The sequence below is a fragment of the Nerophis ophidion genome, linkage group LG03 (genome assembly GCF_033978795.1).
Source record: "Nerophis ophidion isolate RoL-2023_Sa linkage group LG03, RoL_Noph_v1.0, whole genome shotgun sequence".
NCBI lineage: Eukaryota > Metazoa > Chordata > Actinopteri > Syngnathiformes > Syngnathidae > Nerophis > Nerophis ophidion.
In genome coordinates, this window is record NC_084613.1 from 57,301,894 (window position 1) to 57,320,171 (window position 18,278).

Sequence of the window (18,278 nt, forward strand, 5' to 3'; positions counted from 1 at the left end):
CGCGGCCCGGTGGTTGGGGACCACTGTTTTATACGTAAGTAGTAAAACCTGAAAGTCGCATCTTAAGTGCACAGGAAGCCAGTGCAGGTGAGCCAGTATAGGCGTAATATGATCAAACTTTCTTGTTCTTGTCAAAAGTCTAGCAGCCGTAATCTTTTACTTGACAAAGAGAGACCCGAAAATAATAAGTGACAGTAATCGAGATGAGACGCAACAAACACATGAATAATGATCCGACAAAATGGCATGACTTTTTGCGATATCACTGAGACAAAAGAAGGCTGTTTTAGTAACACTCTTAATGTGTGACTCAAATGAGAGTTGGGTCAAAAATAGGCTTCAGCACCAATGTTGCGGCTGCTGAAGCATTTGTTATTAGTAGCTTGTTGACAATGAGTTATAACTTCAAATTTTATAAGGTAATGATCGAACATTACTTTAGTGTACGGATGTAACATAACTTTGGAGGTAGTGACACCCCGGACAAGGACTAGATCTAGTATTACCATTGCAATGTGTGGGTTTGTTTATTATTTGTGTAAGACCATAGTTATCAATTATAGTCTGGAGCGCCATGCTTGGAGGGTCTGATGGGGTATTTATATGGATATTAAAATCCCTCATTATAATTATATTTTCTGCGTGCGTCACTAAATCAGCAACAAACTCTAAAAATTCCCTGATAAAGCCAAATAGAGCTCAGGGGACCAGAGACAAGTACTCGATGCCTGGACATAATGTGCAAACCCCATTTCCATATGAGTTGGGAAATTGTGTTAAATGTAAATATAAACGGAATACAAATATTTGCAAATTATTTTCAACCCATATTCAGTTGAATATGCTACAAAGACAACATATTTACGTTTAAACTGATCAACTTTTTTTGTGTGCAAATAATCATTAACTTTAAAATTTGATGCCAGCAACACGTGACAAACAAGTTGGGAAAGGTGGCAATACATACTGATAAAGTTGAGGAATGCTCATCAAATACTTATTTGGAACATCCCACAGGTGTGAAGGCTAATTGGGAACAGGTGGGTGTCATGATTGGTTTTAAAAGCAGCTTCCCAAAAAATGGTAAATAATTCACAAAGAAAGATGGGACGAGTGTCACCAATTTGTAAGCAAATTGTCGAACAGTTTTAGAACAACATTTCTCAACGAGCAATTGCAAGGAATTTAGAGATTTTACCATCTATGGTCCGTAAAATCATCAAAAGGTTCAGAGAATCTGGAGAAATCACTGCACGTAAGTGATATTACGGACCTGTGATCCCTCAGGCGGTACTGCATCAAAAATCGACATCAGTGTGTAAGGATATCACCACATGGGCTCAGGAACACTTCATAAAACCACTGCCAGTAACTACAGTTGGTTGCTACATCTGTAAGTGCAAGTTAAAACTCTACTATGCAAAGCGAAAGCCATTTATCAACAACACGCAGGAATGCCCCCGGCTTCGCTGGGCCCGAGCTCATCTAAGATGGACTGATGCAAAGTGGAAAAGTGGTCTGTGGTCTGACGAGTCCACATTTTAAATTATATCTGGAAACTGTGGACGTGGTGTCCTCCGGAACAAAGGGGAAAACAACCATCCGGATCGTTATAGGCGCAAAGTTCAAAAGCCAGCATCTGTAATGGTATGGGGGTGCATTAGTGCCCAAGGCATGGGTAACTTACACAACTGTGAAGGCACCATTAATGCTGAATGGTCCATACAGATTTTGGAGCAACATATGTTGTCATCCAAGCAACGTTATCATGGACGCCCCTGCTTATTTCAGCAAAACAATGCCAAGCCACGTGTTACAACAGCGTGGCTTTGCAATAAAAGACTGCGGGTACTTTCCTGGCCCGCTTGCAGTCCAGACATTTCTCCCATCGAAAATGTGTGGCGCATTATGAAGCGTAAAATACGACATCGGAGACCCCGGACTGTTGAACGACTGAAGCTCTATATAAAACAAGAATGGGAAAGAATTCCACTTTCAAAGCTTCAACAATTAGTTTCCTCAGTTCCCAAACGTTTATTGAGTGTTGTTAAAAGAAAAGGTGATGTAACACAGTGGTAAACATGCCCTTTCCCAACTACTTTGGCACGTGTTGCAGCCATGAAATTCTAAGTTAATTATTATTTGCAAAAAAAATAAAGTTTATGAGTTTGAACATCAAATATATTGTCTTTGTAGTGCATTCAATTGAATATGGGTTGAAAAGGATTTGCAAATCATTGTATTCCGTTTATATTTACATCCAACACAATTTCTCAACTCGTATGGAAACGGGGTTTGTATTTCTAGCGAGATTACAAGTCCTTGCTATGTTCCTCTTTGTATTCTCTGACTGTCTCGTCCATTTCCTAACGCTTATTCCCTTTGGGGTCGCTGGTGCCTATCTCAGCTACAACCGGGCGGAAGGCAGTGTACACCCTGGACAAGTCGCCACCTCATCACAGTATGTGTAGAAATCTTTATTTATAATTGAACCACTTGTTTATTTTTCAACAAGTTTTTAGTTATTTTTATATATTTTTTTCCAAATAGTTCAAGAAAGACCAATACAAATGAGGAATATTTTGCTCTGTTATACAATTTAATAAATCAGTTACTGATGACATAGTGCTGTATTTTACTTGTCTTTTTTTTTTCAACCAAAAATGCTTTGCTCTGATTAAGGGGTACATGAATTAAAAAAATGTTCACAGGGGGTACATCTCTGAAAAAAGGTTGAGAACCACTGCTCTAAAAGCCGTAGATGTTATTGTCACATATGCATGGACAGTAGATGACAGTATTGTCCTGTTTAAGAGTGTCAAAACATTGCTGTTTACGGCAGACGAACTGCTTCACCGTAGACGAAAAGTTGACTGCTGTTGTTGTGTGTTGTTACCGCGCTGGGAGGACGTTAATGAGAATGCCTAACAATAAACCCACATAAGAAACCAAGAACTCGCCCTCGATCATTATACAGTTATAACGTCATTGGGCAGGTACTCTGTTTATATCGTGGGAAAGTGGACTTGAAAACAGGCTGTCGACACGTCATTCGGTCCTGCATGGAGCTGGAGGGGGCGTGGCCTCCAGACCCGCCTGAATTTCGGGACATTTTCGGGAGAAAATTTGTCCCGGAAGGTTTTCAGGAGAGGCGCTGAATTTTGGGAGTCTTCCGGAAAATCCGGGAGAGTTGGCAAGTATTGGTAAATATATTATGCATCTCAACCGGTTCACCATTGCTTGTAGGCCAGTTAGGGCTGCTACAAAATAAAAAACATACATAAAGAGAACTTGTTGGTGAAATTGTAGTCATCGTGACATTATGGGCCTTTTCAGACCCTTTCAACTTTGTTTGAATAATCTATTTTTACTGTGCTTTAACTGTTACAGTACAATTGCAAATGAGAAAATGACCAACCATATCTTTTAACACCTGATCACAGCTTACTGGCACCTAGTGACGTCTTGTGGAATGCAATATAAGGCTAGTTCTTTGTCAATAGATTAATTCTCAAACGATATGTATTTGCTTACTTTGCACTGAACACTGTGCATATGTTTCTCATTTAAGAGTGCAGGTAAATTTATATTTACCATATGGTTTTATTTATTTAAAGGGCACTAATTTCTTACTGTATATGACAAAAAATTCACTTTTTTAACTAATCCATGCCATTAACTTACAGTATTCTACAGTAGAACATTATTTATTGGTGTGTCATGCTGATTTTTCAGTCAAATAAAGGGGATTTTACAATTGCTCTGCCATGATTTAGCTTTTGCGTTTGTGATAGGTTATGGTATATCATATTTGGTCCATGACAGTTTCAGCTCAATTAGTTTGAAGTTCCTTCTCAGTGAAAGCATCATAACTGTGATATTTTGTCAAAATGTCTTCCAGTACCACTGTGAAATGTAAATGCAACAAAATCTGACAAAGCTTGATAAGTCCATGAATTACCATGATTTGATTTACGTGGACCCCGACTTAAACAAGTTGAAAAACTTATTTGGGTGTTACCATTTAGCGGTCAATTGTACGGAATATGTATTGTACTGTGCAATCTACTATTAAAAGTTTCAATCAATAAATCAATCAAACCTTGCGATGATATTATGAACGCTTGTTTATTTTTAAAGGCAAAGACACGATTGATCAAAACAGTGTAAACCTTGAGTTAATAGTGAAGATAACCAAAGTTATTATAATGATAATCATTGTCATGTAGTAAGGTCTGTAAAATAAACACGTATACCTCATTGAAATGATTGACAGCTTTTTTCACTTTGCACACAATATTTTGCTTTGAGTGGTGGTACCGAGTCAACAATCTGCACTTTGCTTTGAAATTAAGTGCTGCAGTTCATGAACATGTGTATACTTTTCTGCTGTAGTCCCTAAGCCCTTTCATTAAATAAACTATTAATATTTTACAATCAATTGGAATGTCAAATGTCAACTGGTTCTTGGCTGATTTATCAGTGTTTATTCTTTCGGGGTTGAGAGTTGACCAGACTTAGTTTACTAAGCAATTAAGTGACAAAAAAAATAAAAGAAGAGAGAAAAAGATCACATTTTTAGTACAGCGTTCTGTGTCAGCTTTCTGTGGCCGTAAGATTGAACTGCCAACATCAGCACATTTTACCCCTTTGATCCTTTTAGAGTTAAAACACACAGATTGACGCACAGGCTTACTACTTCACTCTCAACTATACAAAAACAGACAAAGAACAAACCATTGCACCCACAGAGGACGACAGTTACACCTCCACAGGAATGTGACCGCATTAGTGCACAGAGAAACTCTGGTAGGGGTCCAACTTTTTGGGTTTTTGGGTCAAATTTGCACACTTCAATGCAGTCAATTGAGATTATTTTGAGTTCTTCGACCAATATTTCCTTGAGTCATGGTTTAATCGAACACCAACATTGTATGTCTTCCGTCAATCGGCGAAACTGTATGAATTAGTGTGGATGGTTGTGTTTCTATAAAGCAGGGACATTCAACTAGATTTTTGGAGGGTACACATTTCCAGAAAACCAAGGAAGGATCCTTCATTATAAGTCTTATTTTGATGCTTGCGGAGAACCATTGTTCTTTACAGTAGACATTTAATTTTTTGTCTATTTGTTTTGTCAGAGTTACAGGAGCACTCTGCTTTTTTAAAGGACCTTCTGTAGAAAAGCTAATTAAAGATCGTCTCTATGACAGCAGTTCAGTGTTTTTAAGAATTTGCAGCAAAAGTGTGAGTCTCAAAAGTTTTTTTTGTATCAAACTCTCTGGCCACCAGTAGAATGGCCCAAATGATGAAACAGAGAGGACTTAAAATGAAACCGTGAGGAACGCTACCAGTATAACTGAAGAAGTTCAACGAATGACTACTGACTGCATCTTTAAGTAAATAAGCTCCAGCAACACCTCAGTTACATAAATCACAGTTACAAAAAAAATGTGTAACTGACAAAAAGAAGAGGACTTAAAGGGGTGCCTTGAAGAACGCTTCAATTGTGTAAATCACAAGTTTGGACCCCAGTGTTCTATGTTTGCTAGCAATGTTAAAATGTCAATGCAAGGATCAGCCTATGTGTTTACAGTGGTCCAAGTTCCTCTATACAGTAGGCACACTCTTGTGTTTTTAGGAATTTACTGCAAAAATGTTGGTCTCCCAAGTTTTGATGTGGTGTGGTGTCATTCCTGGGCTGGATTTGGCCCCCGAGGCGTCAGTTAAATAGCAAGTCTGATCATGATTGTCCAGCAACCAGTCCAGGATTTCTACGATCCGAAGGCGACAGCTCCCTGGGCCCGTGAACAGTACAAACAATAGAAAATTAATTGATAGATCGAATCACCAAGATAAAAATACACGGCTTCCAAAAAAGACTGATGATTCTCCTTAAAACTTACAAGAGACACACTCCATCTATTTTCTTTTAGCCACACTGAAAAGTACTTAAACACATTTCTGAATAAAAAAGACTAAATTGAAATACAGTACAGACGTCCCTTTTGTATACTGCCTAGCCCTCTATTGCATGCAGGAGTAATAGTACTGTGTGCGTAATGTTCTTGTGATTGTATACAAACTCTACCCTGTCCTTCCTTGTGAATTTCGGCCAACTGAGCTTCATAGTAAACGTGACAGACAACACAGTGGATACATGAAATCTCCTGTATGTTACTGTTGATTAGGAAGCATAGACAGGACAGTGGTGAAATGGATTACAGGGTGTCTAAAGAGTTGTGTTGTGGTTGTGACGCAACAATCTATGTCTTCAGGTGTCCGAGTTAGTTGGAGGACATTGCATAAAATTAGACACATTTGTATATGTTGTATTATTATGCTTTGACCAAATATAACAATGCTCATCTAATTGTAACTAACAGTGGTGTAGAACTACATTGCATTATATTTAGAAATGTCATGTGTTTGAATGTATTCAATATGTAATTCTAAGTTATTATTAATTATGTGATCTGTATTTATATCTTGTGCATTTTTTTGTCAGTATTTGCTCGTGTATTTATGGTAAATTGGTAATGGTATTAGTTGATTTTGAACATGCATAGTTAGAGTGTGGTACATCAAATATTTACAGTTTCTCATTACTACATGTCCAAAAAGAAGTAGGAAGAAGTAGAGGTTATTTAATGAAATGTAACTATTGGGAAGCAGGTAATAGTCCTGTTTGTGCATAATTTTAGCCTTTCGCAAATGTACCAAATCATTGACTTTCAAAACTTTTGATTAAAAAATAAAGGGCTTCAATGTTATAACCAACATTATGGATTATCCTAACTGACCTATTTTGTAACACGGTCAGGGAAGTTACTTCCCCATATATCAACATAATATCTTAAATATGGTAACACTAGAGAGTGGTAGAGACTATGGAGTGATTTTTGGTCCAGAAAATATTTTGCTTTATTATTGAAGTATTTTTTGCCACACTATTTTGTATTTTTTATATGGGATTTTCAGTTCATTTTAGCATCTATTATAGATAACATTATTTTTTTAGTTTTAGCGTTGATTCAAGGATAGTCTTTCTTCTCAAACCATATTCTGAAAGTATCAATTTCTTCTGTTATAAATTTTATTAGCATCTATGTGTTCTCTCCTGGACAAAATGCAATCGTATTGTCTGCAACTTTACAATTTTAATTAATATATTAATTAAACTATATTAGTCCCAGGATTTATCACTGAGGTACGCCGCAAGATATATTTAAAGCTGCAGACGTTTGTTCTTCTAGCGTCACACATTGCTTCCTATTGATTAGGTAGCTTCTTATATTTATTTTAACAAGTTATTCATTATTATTAGATGTTGTTTGTTCTTTTCTTTCATGATTATAAAATGGCAAACACATGAGTTGTTGTAACTGTGAAGTGAGTAGAGAGAGCTGAGACATATAGAAGAGGTATGATTAAATAACCTCTGCTTCTTCCTCCTCCTTTTCGGCCATATTGAATTATGCAAGTGTAGTGATAATGTGTCCATCCGTTAATTTTCTTTACGGTTTATTATTTTAGGGTTAAGTGTGCTGTGGCCTATCCCGGTTACTTCATGGCCAAACTAGTAAACAAATATTGGGTAAGACTGTACACGTTACATACTTTTAAACACCCTTGTGTCAGCAGTGTTGACATATTTTTTGATTTCAAAACTTTTACTATGGTATAACTGAAATGAGTAATTATGAATCAGGTTTTTCTGCCACAGAGAAGTGCGTCAATATTTGTTCTTATTACTAATACCGATGTTTCAGATTTAAACAGAAACCTATTTGGATTATTTAGAAGTGTTCCTACATGTACAGAAGCTCTGATACATTTAAGAAAAGAAAACACTCAGTGCACCAGAGATTGTTACTATTATTACTATTGGCTGTAAAGTGTATCTCACTATCCTAATTTGGGTCGAAATCCCACCCATCCCCTTATTGTTTGTGACAAAGCTGCTTGATCTGCTTCCGGTGGAATGCTTTTTGTCATGGTGAAATTGGACCACTGTGAAAGGAAAAGAACAATTTCCGAAAATAAAAAATTAGATAACTTTACCACCCATTGTTTTTTAACTAGGAAAACACATTCTGCATTTTCTAGCGTGGGAATGGTGAATAAATGCTGATTACTTTGAGATAACGTTATCAATCAATCAATTTTTATTTGTATAGCCCTAAATGACAAGTGTCTCAAAGGGCTGCAAAGCCATAACTACAGCCTCAGTTCAGAGCCCACAAAAGGGCAAGTAAAAAATCACAACCCAGTGGGATGTCAATGTGATTGACTATGAGAAACCTTGGAGAGGACCGTAGATGTGGGTGACGTCCCCCCTCTAGGGGAGACCAGATGCAATGGACATCGAGTGGGTCCAGCAAAATATTGTGAAAGTCCAGTCCATAGTGGCTCTAACATAATAGTGAGATTCCAGTCCATAGTGAGGCCAGCAGGAGACCATAACTAGTGGAGACGGGTCAGCAGCGCAGCGATGTCCCCAACCGATGCACAGGCGAGCGGTCCAGCCCGGGTCCTGACTCTGGACAGCCAGCACTTCATCCATGGCCACCGGACCTGTGCCCCCCCTCCTCCCCCCCTTCCCTGCAGAAGGAAGAAGGGGGCAGAGGAGAAAAGAAAACAAAAGGCAGATCAACTGGTCTAAAAAGGGGGTCTATTTAAAGGCTAGAGTATACAAATGAGTTTTAAGATGGGACTTAAATGCTTCTACTGAGGTAGCATCTCTAACTGTTACCGGGAGGGCATTCCAAAGCACTGGAGCCCGAATAGAAAATGCTCTATAGTCCGGAGACTTTTTTGGGCTCGGCGAATCACTAATAAGCCGGAGTTCTTTGAACGCAGATTTCTTGACGGGACATATGGTACAATACAACCAGCAAGATAAGATGGAGCTAGACCGTGTAGTATGTAAGTAGTAAAACCTGAAAGTCACATCTTAAGTGCACAGGAAGCCAGTGCAGGTGAGCCAGTATAGGCGTAATATGATCAAACTTTCTTGTTCTTGTCAAAAGTCTAGCAGCCGCATTTTGTACCAACTGTAATCTTTTAATGCTAGACATAGAGAGACTCGAAAATAATACGAGGCGTAACAAACACATGAATAATAATTTCAGCGTCGCTAGTGGACAAAATGGAACACGTTTTAGCGATTTTACGGAGATGAAAAAAGGCCGTTTTAAAAACATTCTTAATGTGTGACTCAAATGAGAGAGTTGGGTCGAAAATAATACCCAGATTCTTTACTGAGTCGCCATGTGTAATTGTTTGGTTGTCAAATGTTAAAGTTGTATTATTAAGTAGAGGTCGGTGTCTAGCAGGACCGATAATCAGCATTTCCGTTTTTTTGGCGTTGAGTTGCAAAAAGTTAGCGGACATCCATTGTTTAATTTCATTAAGACACGCCTCCAGCTGACTAAAATCCGGTGTGTTGGTCAGCTTTAGGGGCATGTATATTTGGGTGTCATCAGCATAACAGTGAAAGTTAACACCGTATTTGCGTGTGATGTCGCCTAGCGGCAGCATGTAGTTCCTTAAGGGTGCAGGGCTAAGAACCGAACAATGGAGAACTCCACACGTTATCTTAAAGGAGAACATTATCACGATTTCAAAAGGGTTAAAACAATAAAAATCAGTTCCCAGTGGCTTGTTGTATTTTTTGAAGTGTTTTTAAAAATTTTACCGGTCCCCGAATAGCTCTAAAAAAAGCTTTAAAGTGCATGATTTTCGCTATTTGCGATGCGACCATCCATTTCCCTGTGACGTCATACAGTGCTGCCAATGTAAACAAACAATGGCAGATACCACAGCAAGATATAGCGACATTAGCTCGGATTCAGACTCGGATTTCAGCGGTTTAAGCGATTCAACAGATTACGCATGTATTGAAACGGATGGTTGGAGTATGAAAGTATTGAAGAAGAAATTGAAGCTATTGAACGAATAGCTATTGACGCTATTTATAGCCATAGCATGGGCGAATAGCTGCGTTAGCATCGCCGGTAAAATCTGCGCACCAAAAGATCAGGACTTTCGCATCTCTTGACACTGGAGCAACTTAAATCCGTCGATTGGTAAGTGTTTTTTTCGCATTAAATATGGGTGGAAAGAAACATCTCTGTGCCATGTCTGCTTTAGCACCACCGGTAAATAGCATGTTAGCATCGATTAGTGTAGCATGTTAGCAACGATTAGCTGGCAATCAACATCAACAAAACTCACCTTTGTGATTTAGTTGACTTTAAAGTTGCAAATGCATCTGCAGGTTATCCATACATCCTTGTGCCATGTCTGCTTGAGCACCGCCGGTAAATAGCATGTTAGCATCGATTAGCATAGCATGTTAGCATCGATTAGATGGCAGTCACGCCGCTACCAAATATGTCTTATTAACACATTAGTCAACATCAACAAAACTCACCTTTGTGATTTAGTTGACTTTATCGTTGCAAATGCATCTGTAGGTTATCCTTACATCTCTGTGCCATGTAAAATGTGGAGACACTCCAGCACATTCAATGGGGGTCTGGCGGCAGACACTTTCGCATCTTCGGGCCAGTGGTGCAACGTGAATCCCTCCCTGTTAGTGTTGTTACACCTTCCGACAACACACCAAGGAGGCATGATGTCTCCAAAGTTCCAAAAAATAGTCGAAAAAACGGAAAATAACAGAGCTGAGACCCGGTGTTTGTAATGTGTTGAAAATGAAAATGGCGGCTGTATTACCTCGGAGACGTCATGTTCTGACGTCATCACCACATGAGTGATAAACAGAAAGATGTTTAATCTGCCAAAATTCACCCATTTAGAGTTCGGAAATCGGTTAAAAAAATATATGGTCTTTTTTCTGCACCATCAAGGTATATATTGACGCTTACATAGGTCTGGTGATAATGTTCCCCTTTAACATAGTCTGATGTCACATTGTTATGGGAGACGCACTGCAACCTAGCAGTAAGATAAGAGTTAACCAAGACAAGGCTAAGTCTGACATATCAATTCGTGTTTTGATACGCTCTAATAAAATATTTTGATCGACGGTATCGAAAGCAGCGCTAAGATCGAGAAGCTGCAACATTGATGATGCATCAGAATCCATCGTTAGCAATAGATCATTAGTCATTTTTGCGAGGGCTGTCTCTGTAGAGTGATTTGCCCTGAGACTGGATTTTAAGGTTTCACATAGATTGTTAGACGCTAAGTGTTCATTTAGCTGCTGTGCAACAATTTTTTCGAGGATTTTCGAAATTAATGGAAGGTGGGACACCGGCCGGTAGTTTACCATGAGGTCAGGATCAAGGTTAGGTCTTTTGAGCAGAGGATGAATAACCACTTTTTTGAATGCTAAGGCAACAGTGCCAGAGAAAAGTGAGAAGTTTATAATATTTAGCACTAATGGACCTAATAATACAAAAAGCTCCTTGATAAGTTTCCCAGGAAGTGGGTCAAGTAAACATGTTGTTTGTTTTATCACATTTACCGTATTTTTCGGACTATAAGTCACTCCGGAGTATAAGTTGCACCTGCCGAAAATGCATAATAAAGAAAAAAAAACATATATAAGTCGCATTTTTGGGGGAAATTTATTTGATAAAACCCAACACCAAGAATAGAGATTTGAAAGGCAATTTAAAATAAATAAAGAATAGTGAACAACAGGCTGAATAAGTGTACGTTATATGACGCATAAATAACCAACTGAGAACGTGCCTGGTATGTTAACGTAATATATTATGCTAAGAGTCATTCTAACAACTATAACATATAGAACACGCTATACGTTTACCAAATAATCTGTCACTCCTAATCGCTAAATCCGATGAAATCTTATACGTCTAGTCTCCTACGTGAATGACCTAAATAATATTATTTGATATTTTACGGTAATGTGTTAATAATTTCACACATAAGTCGCTCCTAAATATAAGTAGCACCCCCGGCCAAACTATGAAAAAAACTGTGACTTATAGTCCGAAAAATACAGTACACTACGTAGCAATTCCCATAACGTATTTTCATCAAAAAGAGAGACTATTTTGAATGGCAGTATCCATCGTATATACAGTTGTATGTGTGTTAATAGAACCCAGTTGTAGCTGGGATGCGTTGAGTTAAATTTTCTTATTAAAGAAATTCATAAAGTCATCTGCCGAGTGAGGGGAGCTACTGGGAGGAGTCCCTTGTTGGGTTAGCAATGCTACTGTACTAAAACAATATTTAGGAGCGTTTTTGTTGAGGTGGATGAGAATTGGGTAATATTTAGCTCTAGCTAAGGTAATTACGCATGCATTTAGAAGTTATTAAACTATCACTCCATGCTTAATTGAAAACCTCAAGTTTAGTCACGCGCCATTTGCATTCCAGCTTTCTAAATGATAATTTATGAGCTTTAGTTTCTTCTGTAATCCATGGGGTACGCCTTTTAGGGGCCATTTTTAGCTTTAGCGGTGCTATACTATCAATGGTTTCGCGCAGGGCGTCGTTAAAGTTGTTAGTGAGGTTATCAATAGAGCTCACATAATTTGGGAATGGTGCCATTACCGAAGGCGTTAGGCCAGTTAGAGTCATCGTTGTGGCAGCATTAATGTTGCGGCTGCCAAAGCAGTTATTGCTTGTTGACAATGAGTCAGAATTTAAAATTTAATAAGGTAATGATCGGACATTACTTTAGTATACGGGAGTATCATAACTATGGAGATGGTGACACCCCTGACAAGCACTAGGTCTATCGTACTACCGTTGAGATACGTGGGTTCATTTATTATCTGTGTAAGACCACAGCTATCAATTATAGTCTGGAGCTTCAAGCACGGAGAGTCCGATGGTACACCTACTCAGTGGCCTAGTGGTTAGAGTGTCCGCCCTGAGATCAGTAGGTTGTTAGTTCAAGCCCCGGCCGGATCATACCAAAGACTATAAAAATGGGACCCATTGCCTCCCTGCTTGCCACTCAGCATCAAGGGTTGGAATTGGGGGTTAAATCACCATAAACGATTCCCAGGTACGGCACCGTTGCTGCCCACTGCTCCCCTCACTTCCCAGGGGGTGATCAAGGGGATGGGTCAAATGCAGATGACAAATTTCACCACACTTAGTGTGTATGTGACAATCATTGGTACTTTAACTTTAACTTCATATGGATATTAGAGTCCCCCATTATGATTATATTGTCGGCGTGCGTCACTAGATCAGCAACAAACTTTGAGAATTCACTGATAAAGTTCGAATAGTGCCCTGGGGGGCGGTTGATAACAGCCAGGTAGAGAGGCAGCGGTGTGACAGACCTTAAAGTAAGCACATAAACGATTTATATTTATTATTTCGGTTAGTGTTAAGGTTAAAGTTTTCATTGTATATTGGTGCGACTTCCCCACCCATTTTAAGAGGATGGGCAATATGCCCATCCATATAATTAGGAGATGCCTCATTCAGGGAAAAAAAAATCATCTGGTTTGAGCCAGGTTTCACTGAGACCAATGATAAATAAATGTGTTGTACTTGTATGCAGCTTTTCTACCTTCTAGGTACTCAAAGCGCTTTGACACTACTTCCACATTTACCCATTCACACACACATTCACACACTGATAGAGGGAGCTGCCCTGCAAGGCGCTAACCAGAATCCATCAGGAGCAAGGGTGAAGTGTCTTGCTCAGGACACAACAGACGTGACGAGGTTGGTACTAGGTGGGGTTTGAACCAGGGACCCTAGGGTTGCGCACGGCCACTTTGATTGTTGTCTCTAATGACCTCATTAACTAATAACGTTTTGGGAGACAATGATCTTATGTTTAAAAATCCCATATTATAGGTAGTGGGCTATTTTGAGGAGTATTTCTTGAAATTATCCTTGGTAGCAATATTAATAATGTTGCGTTTATTATGCGTAGTGCACTTAAAATAATTTCGACCATATCTAGGAATTGATATGACGGAGATTTTCAGATTGTTTGCTTGGTGCTGCAATACACTGAACACATCATAATTTTTGCCACATCAGTAGAATGCATGTCCACTTCTTACACAGTCACTGCAGAAAAAACATTATGTGACTTGTGTATTATTCAAAGATAATTGCTATGTGCAGGGATTTTCCAGCCTGACGCTGGCTAGTTCTAGCTTAACTGACTCCTCACCCGGACTAGCACACTCTGTAATTGCCTGTGACCGGGCTTGCTCTAGTGAAGTTAGTCAAGTGTGACTCAAACAGAAATCTATGTTTCTAGACAGGATGATGGCGCCTTCCTGGTTAGGGTGAAGGCCGTCTCTCATCAGTAAGCCTGGTTTGTCCCAGAAAGAGGGCCAATTATCAATAAACGTTAGTCCCTGTTGGCCACAGAAGCTAGCCAGCCACTTGTTAAGCGAGACTAAACTGCTATATCTCTCATTACTGCCTCTCGCAGGCAGGGGGCCAGAGACAATTACTCGATGCCTGGACATCTTTCTAGCGAGATCACAAGTCCTGGCTAAGTTTCTATTTGTAATCTCTGACTGTCTCATCTTAGTGTCATTGGAGCCAACGTGTACAACTATGTTCACATAACTAGTGGTGCGATTAGCCTGTTGCGAGTTAGCTCCCTAAGATTAGCTTCAATGTCAGGTGTTCTGGCTCCAGGAATACACTTAATTGTGGCTGTTTTTCCTAAGCTTTATGTTTCGGGTGACGGAGTCCACTATGATTAAGGTGTGGTGACCGGTAGACTGGGGTGTAGGACTAGATAAAGGGATAAATCTATTATAGGTCTCAACCGGTTCACCGTTGATTGTAGGCCGCTTAGGACTGCTATAAGCGGAGTTAGTTAGCTAGCTACAGCAAACGCTAGCAGATGTGTCCGCAAAATATAAAGTTACGAGATTACTCTGCTGGCAGACACGGCCCTCTATCGGAGCCAGCCTATCCATGAGAACGGTGCACGTAGCGCGGAGATTCATACCGACGGTATTTTCTGTCCCCGAGTGAAGTTCCTGCTGTCTTCAGGGAAGTGGTGGTCGCGGTATGCGGGAGCAGATTCCTTCAGACTGGAGCCGCCTTCTACACGCCAGCTTTGTTCAAATGTGTTATAATCATATCTGTTGGATGAGTTCACTTTCATCTCCTTTCTAAAGAATTCCACTTGAGTGTATTACTAAAAGATAATTGTGTTGAAGTTACGTTTCAGTCGGTTTTGTTTGCTTAGAAAAGTAATAGTTCAAATGACAAATGCATAGCATGGTACTTTTGCAAAATATATCCATCCTGTATGGCTTACATGCTAATATGCAAAAGCATTGTTATCTGACATAAACTGGGGGCTACAAGAACACTCAAATGAAACCTCCCTCCCTCACATTTTGAAAATGGACAATGTTGATAAAGTAGGGGGTTGGCGCCATCCAGCTAATATGCGGCAGAAGCGGGGGAAGGACACCTCGGCTGTCCCATTTCTAAGAACTGCAGTTGTTGGCCATGGAAAAGGAAAAAAAACTCTCACATTTCTCCCCCTCCCTTTCTTTCACTGCTGACGCAAGTAGGTGCTTAACTGCAACAAAGGATGGCAGCTTTAGTTTGCATAGGGAAGAAGCAAGAATATTCTCACAGGGAGAGAAGGTTTTAGAATTTTACCTCTTTGGCAATAAAAACATAGCTGAGACATGTTTTATCAAACATTTTAGTAAGAGTTGGTATCACAACATACAGTGGTACATCTTTTACCCTATTCATGGCGTGAAAGTGTAAACCGCAGGTCTAATCACAGCTAAAATATATACAGTGTACATTTAATGTACTAGAGGTGTTTTGGATAAAGACTTTTCAAAGCATGTACACAGTCTCGACATAGGCAATCTTAAGCAGAGAGCCTCTACAAATTCCCTGGGTTTAAAAACAACATTCTGCCATTTTAGATATGTGCTTAAATGGTGTGACTGACTTGGGACATTTGTAGACTGGGCTTCCCCTCCTTAGTGCCTTCCTCTTCCTCTGCTGCCGGCACGACCCCTACCTCGAGCGCTGCTCAGGTGTCCAGCTGAGCGGCGGAGCTTCTTTCTCTCCTCGTGGTGGTCCCGCTCTGCCTGTTGCTGCTTCTTCTGCTGCTCAGACTGCAGAGTAGACAAGTGTATGTGGTCAATCTTGCTCTGTTAAATGTTTTCATATGTACTTGGCGGGGGGTCAGAGAAGACCAGTTTATGAGTCTCAGGATGTGTTTTTTTATAGCCACCAAAATTGCAATTATTGGGGCCAATGTTCCACCGTGGTTTACTGTTTTTTACGGTTGCTATTTTTAAGCATGGCTTTTCCTAAACTTTGGGTGACAATGATGCACAGTTTACCTTTTTAAGAGTAAAGGTTAGTTGCTTGCTGCCCACTGAAGTGTCAGCCAAGTTGTTGGTTTCAGAGTGCTCTAATTTCAGACGCTCCTCCAAGGACGCCCTGAGGGCGAGACAAAAACAAACAACATTTTTTGGGTGCTTAGGAAATTGTTGGAAAATGCATTATTCGCCTATTATAATATGAAAAGCTAATTTCAGTTAATAATAACTACAAATTCTTAGAATTAGTCCCAACTGGCTTTAAAGACATACTTCTGTAGTTTCTGCTTGTGGGCCACGTCTTTAAAGCTGCGGAACTCCTCCCCGCTTTTGATCTGATAGAACTGAGGCTGATTGTTTTTTATGTTCTCAGCTGTGATGGAGGTTTCATCTCCTCCACTGCGCTTGCTGTCCAGCAGGATGGTGTTGCGGTCAGCGACCTTCCTCTCCTGCCGCCTCCTATCTCGCCCCTCTTCGTGCAGTAGTCGACGTTGCTCCCTCACTTCCTCCACCCAGCTCTTGTCGTCATCTGAGCTTTCCTCAGAGCTAGCCCGACCTTCCTCTTCTTCCTCTTCCTCCTGGAAGGAATTATAGACATGTTGGTCCTTCTTTGCCGCATGTGAGAGCCTCATTGCTTTTCAAGTATTCATTAAGTAGTGCAGAATCACCTGAGAAGCAGCATCTTGTTTAGCTAGCAGGTGTAGCTTCTTCTTCCTCTTCTGGCTGACTTTGGAGACGATGGGATTAAGCAGGCGGAACTCCTCACTCTGCTCGTCCACCTGGTAGTCTGGATTTTCAAACATCACCTTGAAGCGGTTGTCGCCCAGAATGGTGGGAAGGGCCTGCAAATTCAACAAGTTGAATTAAGTAAAACAATACACAATCTGAAACTTTAAAGTTGTCCATTTTGTCTTCTACATCTTCTTACCTTGCCCTTCTTTTTCCTGGACGCCAGATCAACTTCATCGTCTCCCTCCTCCATCAACTTGAGAGCCAACTCCTTGTTGACTTTGGGCAGAGTCTGACTCGGGCAGACAAACGGGTAGCGTTTGTTAGAAAAATAAAAAGATGATACTGTCCACACTCTTAATTAACTTGATTGCACACAGTCACCTGGTTTCAGTCATTAACTTGCAGTTATGCAGTTGTTGACAAATTGGTATAGTTCCAAAAAGCTATCAGTGTTAAAGAACCCAGGCATCTTTTTTTTAATGTAGAAAGATGCATCCTTTTTATGCGATGACTTTTTTTTAATGCCGTCTTCATCATAATGATCTGCCTTTGCACGTTAATCGGTTTTTAAAAATATTTTCTCATTTTCATTGTTTTGTAGCACAGTTTTAAGTTGTTGATGTTATTTTTACTTATGTTGTATTTTATTTTTTACTGATTCCGTAGTATCTGTTTATTGTGGTTTCTTTTGGCTAATATTTTTCTACATGTTTTAATGTCTTTTAATTTTATTTCAGGAATTTTTACATGTACCATGTTGTCTTTTGGGAGTATCTGTGCCTTTTTACAAATATGTATTTTATATTTTTTTCTGTACAGCACTTTGGTACATTGTGATTGTTTAAAGTCCTCTACAAATAAAGTATGATCGTGTTGGATAATTGCAGTAAGCTGGGTTTGCACTAAGATGTTAAAAAAAGTGCGTAGTTGCGATTTCTTGTGCGAACACCCAAAGCTACTTTTATGGGGTGCCTTGTTTCAGGTTTCAAGTTGGCAGAATCTGCCCTACTCCAGGTCATAGTCATCTACCTTCCTGTGTGAACTATCTGAACTCCTGACCTTGCTTTTTGTCTCTGTCTACTTTGGTACTTGGTGATATAAACATGCATGTCGGATGAAATAACAGTCTAGTGGCCACAGAAATTTCTCACTGCTTGACTGCTTAGCATTAGCCCCTCTCCTTCATCACTACTAGAGGTACTTTGACAAAACGAAAAGCTGGGTGTACTATTTGTGTTTCAA

The 18,278-nt window shown here is 39.7% G+C and overlaps 1 protein-coding gene across 1 annotated transcript in view; it reads right to left on the minus strand.

Moving 5' to 3' along the window:
- Nucleotides 1-8,145: 8,145 nt before the first annotated feature.
- Nucleotides 8,146-18,278, minus strand: part of LOC133549853 (nucleolar protein 10-like) — a 28,704-nt gene continuing 18,571 nt past the window's right edge. Inside the window, exons 17-21 of the mRNA XM_061895696.1 lie at nt 17,233-17,325; nt 16,973-17,146; nt 16,578-16,882; nt 16,326-16,425; nt 8,146-16,094 (exon numbers count right to left, since the gene is read on the minus strand). Of these exons, the coding sequence (XP_061751680.1) occupies nt 15,957-16,094; nt 16,326-16,425; nt 16,578-16,882; nt 16,973-17,146; nt 17,233-17,325 (810 nt within the window). The 3' untranslated portion in view covers nt 8,146-15,956. The remainder of the gene's footprint in view (nt 16,095-16,325; nt 16,426-16,577; nt 16,883-16,972; nt 17,147-17,232; nt 17,326-18,278) is intronic.